We start from the raw sequence: 12,120 nt of genomic DNA on the forward strand, positions 1-12,120 counted from the left end.
CTGCCTTGGCAGCAGTGGTGCTGAAGTTTAGGAAGATGAGAAGAGACGCACATGGTCACCGTGTCTGAATTCCCAGCACTGCCTTCTTCCCCCTTCTACAGCCAAGCATCTGAAGAACAATCTGGAAAACCTGATGGAGCACTAAAATCCCACTGGCCTTCAGAGTACCAGCTTATGGTTCTACCACTGATTACTATAAGCAAAGTCAAATTACAAACACACTCATTTGGGAAGCACTGTAATAAAGGATTAGATGACTTCTTATGTTCACATATGAAATTCCAATTAAGCTATACATGCACAGTACTATGTTATTTTGGTAACACAGGGACACAATTTAATGATTCTAATTTTTTTTGTAGTTTTTTTTTTTTTACAAGTCAGGTGCCATAAACATTCAAATAATCCATCTTTTAAAAAGTACGTTTACAACATCAAAAGAATTAAGATGAAATATAAACCTTTCTACTTACAATTTTTATACAGATTAACCAAATCACAAATACCACAAATAAATGTTAAACTGTAACAATATAATGAATAAACATTCAGATTCTTAATAAAATCTTCCTTTAACATTTGTTTTTAACTTACCATTATACTAAATAATCTATGCAGAGTTTTGGGGTACAATACCAAGAAGGCACCAACAGTACAAAGCAGATACAAAGCAGTTTCAGAACTTTCTCGAGTGCTCTACACGGATGAACGGCACAAAAAAGGCAACAAGCTTTAGGTAAACCTGGTGCAACCCTAGAGAATTCCCTCTGGATTCCCAGTCGTTTCCGATCCATGATGCCTAACTGGCTTACAGTGAGAGAGACCACAGATCTACTGTTACATGCTTCTCATCTGCACTATACGAGTATCATATTTCAAACACCAGCATGACAATTTTAAAGCACAAATGCTTTAAAAATGTATAAGCAAAAAGGATTGCTCAGATTTTCAAAACCACTACATTTACAAAAATATTTCCCTTAAACTTGGGATTGCTCCAAAACATTTACAAATATAAAAGTATTATGGAAGGACCCAAAGCATGTGTGCATATGTGTGTATTAACATACTGTTACCATACTATATAAAAGTTACCAATTTAAAAACCGTATTAACATATAAGCAAATAAAGGTCAAACAGTCTCCTCTAAATGGTTTGAACGTTATGTGGCATGCGGTGTGGGCAGCATACATGTGTGACTCTTTACTTAGATACAACCAGTGATGAGCCATGTGTGGCTCCAAAAGCCAGCAGGACCCTGCACACCCATCACCTATGCCTGCAGCAGCAGGACAGACTGTGAACACACCACGCACTGTGTACTGCACACAAACACAATGGTATTCTTCTACCCATGCATCAAAATGGTCTGCGTGTTTCCATCAGCTTTGAAGACTTGTGTCAGCACAGAGTCATCATGAGTTCTCTCAAATCCATTCCACTGGCTTCGTTAGGTATTTTGTTTCACACTAAATGAAAAGACTGGAATGTTTCAATAGGAATTTTTTGCTTACTTTTTAGACACCAAAAAAGCTGTTAGTCTGAAAGCTTATCTGAGCATACTAAAAATGGAGGCATTCAGTATCACCAATAAGGAATCTGGATGATCTAAGCAGTACATTTTTAGAGATGTAAGAACATTCCAATGACAAGCCTATCACACGTAATAGCTAGTACTTTTCACAGGTACCTTGATTATGACAATTCTCTGACCTGTTAAACCAAGTTTGGCATGATTAATAAGAAGCACACAACTTACGACTACAGTGATTCTAGAATGCAGTTAGTGGTTTCATGCCAATCTGACTCCACAGTACCAGCGAGGGGGATGGAACAGCCTGCAGTCCCCAGGTATTAGTAACCAAGGCTATGGCTTTCTATTTAGAGGACTGCAGATTAACCTCATAATACTAACATTCCATTTAAAAAGGACAAAGAAATAAGAGTTAGAAAACTGTCAATGCTTCTTTGAAAATTAAAACTGACTCACCAATATATCAAGTAACAGTCAAACCTCTATCCTATCAATGCCGTGCAGACCTTTACATGGCAGCTCTGAGCACGGAGATGAAAATCACGTACTTTAGGGCAAGAATCTAGATGTGGTTCTGATCTCTGAGGCTGCGTCAGCCGTCCTTTGTTAACCTGTGAGGTGTGAACATCAGCACCCTGGCCGCTTGGTGTGGGCCAAGTGATACTGGGCAGTCCTTCCCAGCACTCAGATGGTGCCCAGCAGCATTTCTGGGGCACACAAGAACCAGAGAATGCAACCTGACGTTTGGGCGTCTTCACCATAGTTTGACATATTATTTTAGACCTATGATTTGAGTAAAGGAACATGTCAGAGAGTCGATTCTCTGCTATGCAAAGGGAAACCAGGACCCTACAGAAATGCCCTCTAAATCATTTTATATAAACCAGTGTTGGGGCAGTTCCCTGGGTAGAAAGAGGAGGCCCCCAAGCATTTCTGCTCCAAGCACAGAGTGGAGCTGACTGTCCATTTGGACACGCTGATCCAGAGGAAATCGACATTGAATCTAAACATGAATATGAAGATCGAAGATGTACATTTATTTTCATGAATTACAAGTGCATTTCTGTTCATATTAGCAGGCAGTCTTTATATAACCCATTCTCCATTGCTGTCAAAAACCAAACGAGAAAAAAAGGACAGCTGAGAAATGAAAAGCTAAAAATAGAATGTTTTCCTAAGTGATCTGCTGGATAGCATTTCCGTGGAACACAAACTCAGAGGTAACAATAAATTTTTCATTTCAATCATAGGCATGTGGCACTTGGACAGTCATCTCTGCACAGAAAGCTGTAACAGTCATGCGAGGGTACAGTAATTATTGAACAAGGCAAATTTCTCACCACAGAGAGCAGTGGGGGAGTAAAGAGGAGGCACCGCACTGGGACAGAACACCAAGTCAACGCCACAGTATGCAGTGGCAGGAACAAATACTTAAAGAGATCAGGATAATATGGGCTAGAGCTCCAAACATGACTTAGTGCTAGCTTTTTCTCATGGTCTTAGCTCAGCTGTATCAGAAACATTGGAGAGTACTTGATGACAGAACAGTGCTTCATGTCATGAGCTCATGAAGGCTTTATTACAAATTGTTATATCATAGGTTGAAAAATGAACTTGAGATGCTGACATGCTGGAGGAGGAAAAAGAATTGTACACTTTCTTATTTAAAGACGCAGGGCTCCTCTCTGCTAAATCCTGAGGCATTGGACGTGGCTACACTGAACGTGGCACGCCGTGTGAAGGAGCTTGGGGGCATGCGTACCCCTGCGTGTGCAGCTCTGCCCTGTGACATCCGGCTGGCCGGCGGGCTGCTTCTCCACACGCCTTCCTTAGCGCCCTGCTCCGGTGTCCATCTCTCACTAAATCCCGAGTGCAGCTGCCACTTTCAATCTTTCTGTGTAAGCCTTGCAAACAGTACTGCAGGTAACACATCTGGGCGAGTGTTTTACTTCTATGAATGGTGTGAGAAACCACAGTAAATCTAGACAGTGAAGTTGCTGGGTGCAGTACTTCTTTCTTTTATTTAGAAAAATGAGTTTTCTAAAAGCTGGGCAAACAGCACAAACCTTAAATATGCTAGTGACTAACATTATATGAGGAAAGACACGGGCAAGTGCCCCCAAAGGTTCCCGAGATGGGAGCACCTGCTGCAGGCTGCAAAGACGACCCAGGTGTTTCCACATGCTCCTGCTCCGGGGAAACGCTGATGGTGAAAAGGTGAAGTGCAAATAAAGGGCTGTCACTGACTTAAAGTGCCCTAGGTAGTAGCCTTCCCTATCATAAAGTGAGATGCCAGTGACGAGAGCCAATTTGGAAAGAACTATCTCTGGTGTGACTGCATGGGTCAGCAGGGCAGCACATAAGAAGGATTCAGGAGAGGGAGGAACCACTGCATCTTTCAAACCAGAAAGCGATTAGTGACTAAAGCAACGGTAAGCAGTAGGTGCACTGAAAGTACATACTGCCACAGGTCACCAGTGGGTGACACACACAGGGATGCCAGGAACAGTTCTCTGGACTGAAGGAATTCTTAGAAAGCATAAAAGCCACAACTACCAGAAACCGCCCCTCCGAACGGCTCAAAGGAGTCAAGGTGGGTAAGCCGAGACGGGCTGGAGACAGGACCGGGGTCAAGAACTGGGAAGAACAACACCGATGTCTGAGCATGTCCAGTCCTCTGAGCCCTTGTCCTATTGAAAAACAAACAAACAAGCCTATGAGTTAAGAATGACCCACATTAAAACAACATTAGCAGCAATATTAGGAAAATGGAGAAGGGAAAAGAATGTACCAACATTACGAAAACTGGAAAAATGGGAAGCAGAGGGGGAAGGTCATTTCACCTGGAACCACGAGGGCGCGCGCATCACAGGGCAGCTCTGAAGGAGTGGGCTCGGCCCCAGTCTGCAGGCGCCTCTCCCTGGGCACCTCAGAGGAGGTTCCCTATTTCTGGGAAATAGGGAACACACGCACTCATGCACACTTGCAGCTCGGCAGACTTCAGTGTTCCTCAGGTGCCTTTTATTAACTACGGTACCCATCACTCCAATGGTCAAAACCAGGATCTGAAGGTCTTTGTAAAGAACACATATTTGGGAGGGGGTCCTTGGGTGGCTCAGGTCATGGTACCAGTGTCCTGGGATCAAGCCGCACATTGGGCTCCCTGCTTAGCGGGAACCCTGCTTCTCCCTCTCCCATTTTCCCTGCTTATGTTCCCTCTCTCGCTGTGTCTCTCTGTCAAATAAATAAATAAAAATCTTAAAAAAAAAAAAAAAAGAAGGAACATACATTTGGGAGGTCCCTGGGTGGCTTAGTCAGTTAAGCGTCTGACTTAGGCTCAGGTCATGATCTTGGGATCCTCGGACTGAGCCCCATGTCAGGCTCCCTGTTTAGCAGGGAGTCTGCTTCTCCCTGTCCCTCAGCCCCTCCCTCTGATTGTAGTCTCTTGCTCACGCTCTCTCGCAAATAAATAAAATCTCGGGGGAAAAAACCCCCACACATTTGGGGAGCCTGCATGGCTCAGTTGGTTAAGTGTCCAACTCTTGATTTTGGCTCAGGATCTCAGGGTTATGAGATCAAGCCCCACATTGGGCTCCATGCTAGGCATGGAGCCTGCTTAAGACTCTTTCCTTCTCCCTCTCTCCGCGCCCTTCTAAAACACACACACACACACACGCAAAACATTCATCTGTGACCTCTTTTTTTTTTTTTTTTTAAATCTCTACACCCAATGTGGGACTCAAACCTGCACCCTGAGATCAAGACTCACACGCTCCACTGACTGAACCAGCCAGGCCTCCTGCTACCTCCCCTTCTTACCAGGTCTCTTTCCCTCTCTGGATGTCCAGTTAGGACAGAATCAACCACACAGTGCCAAGCGTGTTGTTGTAACAGTCAAGTTCCCTACAACTGCAACAAAGCAGGACAAGCAAAATGAAGTACTGCTGGAAGTGTGAGGTTGGTGGGCTTGGATTCTGGTGAGGCAGGGAGCCATGGCATGGTTCCCAGGAGCAGCAGATAGTTCTGATCACGTAGGTCTGGGGTGATCTGACAGCTGTGGCCCCACCAGTCCTGAAGGACAGCTCCCTGAGAGACAGCAGGTGGCATCCTGCAGACAAGTCTTCACTCATTCTCTATACTTGACAGGACCCACCTGCAAGAGGTCTACTAGAAGTGTCACACCATCAGAGTACAAGAAGCACACCTTCCCCCCTTCATTATGGTAATATCTCTATTTTACATGAAGAGATTACATTACAAATCAAATCTACTCTAACCCTTTATAGGCTAATAGTTTTCAAGGGTGAGCATCAGAATCCTCTGCAGAGCTTGTTAAAAAACAGACTGTTGTGGGGCAAGGCACAGATGGACCACACTTCTGAGAACCACTGCCTAAGGCATCCATATGTAATGAATTAAGTTCATCCAGAGGTTTCTATTGGTTTTGCATCACGCTGTGGAGAAGTGAAACACTACTACTCCAATCACGTTGTGTTCTTGGCTCTGATGAGGAAGCCTGCTTGAGATGGCTGGAAGGTAATGTAAGTGTGTCAAAATGCAAACAAAATAGATCTTCCCTTTGGAGACCCTTACTGTTGTGAAATGTCTGCTAGTACGATCTAGCAGAATGTCACTTTGGTATTTCACAATGCACTTTCAGGCAAAATGGGAGTTCATCTACCACTCAGGAGTCAGGGCAGGAAGAATGATTGTTATAACCCAACTCTCTGACAAGGAGATGGACTCAGAGATGGGAAATGACCTCCCTCTAGAGATCCGCTCTTCTGAACTGCAGCCAAATCTACTGGCTGGGAGAAATTAAGCGGTCTGAGAAAATTCACCAACAGGCAGAAGAGGAAGGAAGTCAGGCACCTACCTTCACCAGCCTCTAGCAAGAGGAGGCTTGTCACAAAGTTAACCATGGACATATTTTTTAACTTTTCAGTGGACACATTATCTAAAACTGACCCACTTAAACGAAATATAATGAACACCCCCTTATCATTTCAGACCACTGAGGGCATCAGTAAAGCCTGTGCTGAGTCAAGGAGGGGACATGTGGGGCTTTTCCTGGAGTAGGCTTTGCTATCCCCTCCCGCAAAGGTGTCCCCATGGCTGTACTCTGAGGTCCTGTGTGGGCACGTTTTCTAGTTCTTTCCTATGTGGCTGGGCAGTCAACATCACCTTTCTTTAAAGTACCTGTATGTTCCAGCACCTGTACCTCCCTGACACTCCAGTTTGTAGCATCTAATCTCACTGTTGCAGGCTGGGAACTCAGTAACATTGTAGTATAGTATTGTGAATGAGCTCCTCAGCTTTTTCCAGGGCACAGAACTACTACTCCAAGGCAGCATACTGAACTTAGAAGAAAATGGGATTTCCGAGTCCAAAGACCCAGAGCTGCCTAACTTTGCCAACAGTGTATAATCTTCAGCAAAATGCTTAAACACGTGCAATCTTCAGTTTCCTCAGTCATAAACATGGGCTGTATACTGACTTCAGTCAATGTTGCTGTGAGCAACAAAATAAAATGTTTGTGAAAGAACCTGGCCCAGAATTTAATGAGTGCCCCCAGCTCCACCTTCCTCTGGATTTACTTTTATATTCTAATGACTAAATTATAAGCCAATCTAGATGTTGGGACCTCCTTGGAAATGCATTAAGAAAGAGGTAAGATAGACTGACAGGCAGATGGAGGAACAGATGAACAGATATGGGAGAAAACGGGTTTCTATTGTAAAACTCAACTTTTCAAAATAGTTAAAAATTGTAATTTAAGAAACACTGGGTAACTAGATCTACAGAGATGATCACTTTGTGATGTATAAAAATCAAATCACGGGTGCCTGGGTGGCTCAGTGGCTTAAGCCTCTGCCTTTGGCTCAGGTCATGATCTCAGGGGTCTGGAATCGAGCCCCGCATCAGGCACTCTGCTCAGCGGGAAGCCTGCTTTCTCCTCTTTCTCTCTGCCTGCCTCTCTGCCTACTTGTGATCTCTGTCAAATAAATGAATGAAAATCTTAAAAAAAAAAAAAATAAAATCATTATGCTGTACACCTAAAGCTAATATGTCAATTATGATTCAGTAACAAAAAGTTGGGGGAAAAAAGTCAGGCTATAATCATGTACTGTGCCTTTTGCTCCCGTGGCGAAAGTGAACTAAACACAGAGTGACTGTCTTTGCCAACCCTTCCCTGGTAACAAGCCCTAATCCTGGACTCTCATAAAGCGGGGTGGACACTGGCAGCCACCATGGCCTCCGTCAGAAGACATCAGGCCAGCAGTTGCACCCTGAAGCCCTAGGAGCGCATTTGCCTTTGTCTCGTTCTCCTGCGGCAGTTGCACTGCCCTCCTCCTCCAGCAGCTGCGCCAGCAGTCCCAAGGGTACCTTGCTCTCTGGGTCACCCAACATCCTCAGTGCCCTAGAATCACCTTCCTGATGCTTCAGAAACCGAAGATGCCTGTGAGGGAGAGGCGGGCTCCTTGGTAAGCCTGGGCTTCCGCTTCCCATGCAGACCTGACTCCCCAGCCCCACACTGCCAAACACCTCCCTCCTTCCTGCCATTCCCTCTCACACTAAAAATATATGTGGCAGTTCTGTTTGTCTTTGTCCCCTACTAAACCGTGTGCTCCTTTGGGGCCAGGTTTAGGTTGCTCTGCTCCCCAGGGAGTCTAACATGTGCCTGTCCCAGAGGAAGTATGCAGTATGTGTGAGCTCACCAAGAAAAAGATGGAGAAAAACAGAGGCCACCAACAGACTTCAGGAAAATGAGCTGTTAAAAGGATTGTGAAGAAAGAAAAGCAACCGAAGTAGCTCGGCTCAATATTCTAGGCCAGGGGTCAGAAAACCTGTACTTGTAAAGGGCCAGATAAAACTTTATTTCCAAAACCCTGATGCAGCTGATCTGACCTTGTGCAGACACAGGGAAACAAGCTCTGGGAGAGACAGGACTCTTTCCACTGTAAGCACCAAGCAAAGGGACCAGGATGGAGAACCCAAGGGGACTCAAGTAGTCAAAGCGGTTGGGTCCTGGGGTCTGACTTTTTGTCAGTGAGTGACCCTGCAGATCATTATACATAAATACTTTAATAGACTCTAACATCATGGGGTATGAAAGGATAAATGAATCCAAGGCTTGCTAGACTCTGTCTTTCTCAGCCTCTTCCCCATCCCCAAGGACTTATTTATCAGCTTGTTCCTAATGTCCCACAAGCCGGTGCTTCTTCCACACTTCACTTTGAGTTTGTCTTTTAGGACAAGTCCAGTGTCAGGTGCTAGGGTCAGTAAATCTGGAGTCTTTCAGACTTTGCATTTCCTCCACTCTGCCGAACACCACTTCTCGCCTCCACAGCCCTCGTCCAAGCCTCTAGCCCTCTGGTCTGGAAGCTCACAGATTCATTTTGAGCTCTTCTCCCACCCAGTCTTCTCCTCCAGCCCTCCATCTTAGATACCAGACTTTTTTTTTTTTTTTTTCCAGATTTTATTTATTTATTTGACAGACAGATCACAAGTGGGCAGAGAGGCAGGCAGAGACAGAGAGAGAGGGGGAAGCAGGCTCCCCGCTAAGCAGAGAGCCTGATGCGGGGCTCGATCCCAGGACCCTGGGATCATGACCTGAGTTAAAGGCAGAGGCTTTAACCCACTGAGCCACCCAGGCGCCCCAAGTTACCAGACTTCTGAAAACCCCATTTTCTCTTCTCCACACTAGAAGAGTGTACTCTCTACTGGTTCCCAGCCTTACTCTGCCTGATGGGTTTCCACGGCCCCCTGAGGCTGAGCTGGATATGTCAGTCCTCAGATTCTCTCTACCCTTCCTTTGTCCTCTGTCCTTAATGACAGGGCTGGGAGATGGTCAACTGTACTGCTGGACTTCACTGGTGACTGGCTTCTGATGAGATTCTGCCAAAGGCCGGCAATGCAGGAAAAGCTAGGTTTCCTTTTTTCTGCTTCTTAGTGATACACTAAGAAGTGTATGCGGAGGAGGAAGGCTCCTGGTTTCATAGGCACTGGATAGTTAACGGCAGCTTCAGGCTCCAGAGGGCGCCCCCATCAGTGGCAGTACAGGCTCCTGGCCCCATTCTCAGCAACAGTGATGCTCTAACAGCTGCAGTTACAGCAGGTGCCCAGCACCCTAGCTGGGCTGTGTGATGATCAAGGAGCCTGGCTAACACCGTTTTACTTTTGCTCCTTTAGCTGGAGGCCCCTGGGAACAGCTTCCTGGAGTTACTGCAGGTAACCCCACCCTTTCCTGACCAGCCATTCTAAAGCCCTCTGACTAGTTACACGGTGTCTGTGTGAAACACCCCAAGCAGTTTCTGCTTTTGAGCCTTGCAACTGCCAACCCTCAGCCTGAACCATCGTCTCTAGATCCCAACGTATAAAAACAGAATGGACAGGGCAGAAAAAATGGAGCAGAGACACAGTTCTATCAGGCGCATACCGCCACAGAAGCCACTCTTCTCTCGCCACCCTCACGGAGCCTCCCGTTTTGCTGCAAGCACAGCAGCCATGTAGCCACCAGCCACCAGGCTGTGCATGACCCCGCTGTCCACAGAGAAACACCTCCAGCCTCTCCTGGGCTGCTCTGTCCGAAGCATTTCTCCAGCAAATGCTTCAGGCCTGGTTGTAATTCTTGACTTCGCTGCTCATTTCTACAGACTTGAACACTATTCTCACTCCTCCACTCCCTCGAGTTTCCACACTATTCTTTCCCCTCTTTATGGATGTTCTCTAAAATCAAGATCTGCATTTCCTTTTTTTTCTTAACACAATTTTTTGAAAATCTTACTGATACTACTGCATTGCTCACCAGACTTTCTGACTTAAGCACAGGAAGCTTCCACATGGAACTCAAGGAAATCTTTCTTTTTAATAACATTTAACTCATTTCTCTCTCCCTCACCAGGGTTTATCATGTGGCTAAAGCTCTAGGTACCTGACAAATTTAAGATCTGTATCCCGGCTGGAATCTAGCTGTCTCTTCGAAGATGAGCTCTTTGAGCTTTTCCTTGGGCAGGTCGTCCAGCTCCATGTCAAACTTGAATGGTGCCTCAGCGATGGGCTGTAGGAGAGTACAGGATGGGGAGCAGACAAGAGTGGTTATGGCAGAGGTAATCATGTACTGATTCATAATGTCTGTGGCTTACACTCCGAAATGTATACAGCAGCACTGACATCGATGGAAACCAAGAGCTCTGATAAAGCATTTACGCACCCATATCCCACCTACATGCTCCAAAAGGCACACTTTGTATGAACATGTAATAAATGGATGGGGAGCAACTACATCCATTTTGAATATTCTTCTGAATTTATCACTAATCCCAAAATCAATTTCAAATTTTTAAGGCACTAGGTGTTGAAGTAACAGAAATTCACTGTTGTGTGGGTGGTAATGATATGTTTATATAATCAAAAGCCAGGCTACTCAAATCAAATGTACTTAAATACATTATTTTCATGTGAAAAAATATTATGAAGCCATTAAAAAATGAAGCTGTAAGGAAGATTAATATCAGAGTGAAATGTGCACGTTTGTGTTAAACAACATGAAGCCTGTTTTTTTTTTAATTTAGATACAGAAATATAAGACTGAGAAGAAAATACTCCAAAATCTTAATACCTATGTAACAAGACTACAAAGTGATCTGTGTTATACTTTTCTGCGAGTTTTCATTTTTATTTTTCAGCACACTCTATAACTAATCAGAAGGCTATTTAAGTACATATTTAAAAAGGGGTGCCTGGGTGGCTCAGTCAGTTAAGAGTCTGCATTCGGCTCAGGTCATGATCTCAGGGTCCTGGGATCGAGCCCTACGTGGAGAGTCTCCTTTCCTTTTCCCTCTGTCCCTTTCCCACGTGTGTACTTGCTCTCTCTCTCAAACAAATAAAAAAATCTTAAAAAAAAAAAAAAGTACATATTTAAAATGTCTCTGTTAAGGAATTCCCAAATATATATGAAAAAGGAAATCAGTCAATTGATAATATTTATATTTTGATTTTTTAAGTACCCCCAAACTAACATAATGTTCTAGAACTAATCTGATGAGGATTCCAGCTGTCAATCAGTGGATGCCTAGTAGTTACCAGGCAATTCTAAATTTTATCCTTGTAATCCTCACAATCAGGCCTTTAGGGTAAGGAAACATGGGACACCAAACTCTGCACTAAGCACTGGTTTCTTGAAAGGGGGTAGAGAATTCATGTCCATGAGAGAAAAACAATACCTAGTTCTCTCTCTAAAGGACAGCTCCATGTGTGGGGTCACACTTGTGTCCTACATATGCCATCTTTCTGGTCTTCCCAACTCCTTAACTGAGTTTGGGGTACCACCCAGGTTTGCGATTAGGATTAGGACATGGGAGGCTCACAGGGCTAGTCAGGGCTCCAAACCTTACACTCCCCCCTCCTTTCCCATTTACAAAATTAGAAGTACCTTTGCGAGCTGCCCCCAGTATTTCTGAGGGGACGGGGACAGAGATGGAAGGGAACTGGTTAGGAAATACTTTCTATTTTTGACTTGTTCTTTATCTTTATCAGTTTTTAGCTTTTATACCTTCTCCTTCCCTCTTCCATTTTCCCCTTT

The 12,120-nt window shown here is 44.7% G+C and overlaps 1 protein-coding gene across 1 annotated transcript in view; it reads right to left on the minus strand.

Annotated features, from left to right (window-relative positions):
- Positions 1-314: 314 nt before the first annotated feature.
- MAPK1 (mitogen-activated protein kinase 1) overlaps positions 315-12,120 on the minus strand; it is a 113,307-nt gene continuing 101,501 nt past the window's right edge. The window contains exons 8-9 of the mRNA XM_044243782.1: positions 10,471-10,596; positions 315-4,225 (exon numbers count right to left, since the gene is read on the minus strand). Of these exons, the coding sequence (XP_044099717.1) occupies positions 10,480-10,596 (117 nt within the window). The 3' untranslated portion in view covers positions 315-4,225; positions 10,471-10,479. The remainder of the gene's footprint in view (positions 4,226-10,470; positions 10,597-12,120) is intronic.

This window comes from Neovison vison, chromosome 3 (assembly GCF_020171115.1).
Source record: "Neovison vison isolate M4711 chromosome 3, ASM_NN_V1, whole genome shotgun sequence".
In the NCBI taxonomy this organism is placed as follows: domain Eukaryota; kingdom Metazoa; phylum Chordata; class Mammalia; order Carnivora; family Mustelidae; genus Neogale; species Neogale vison.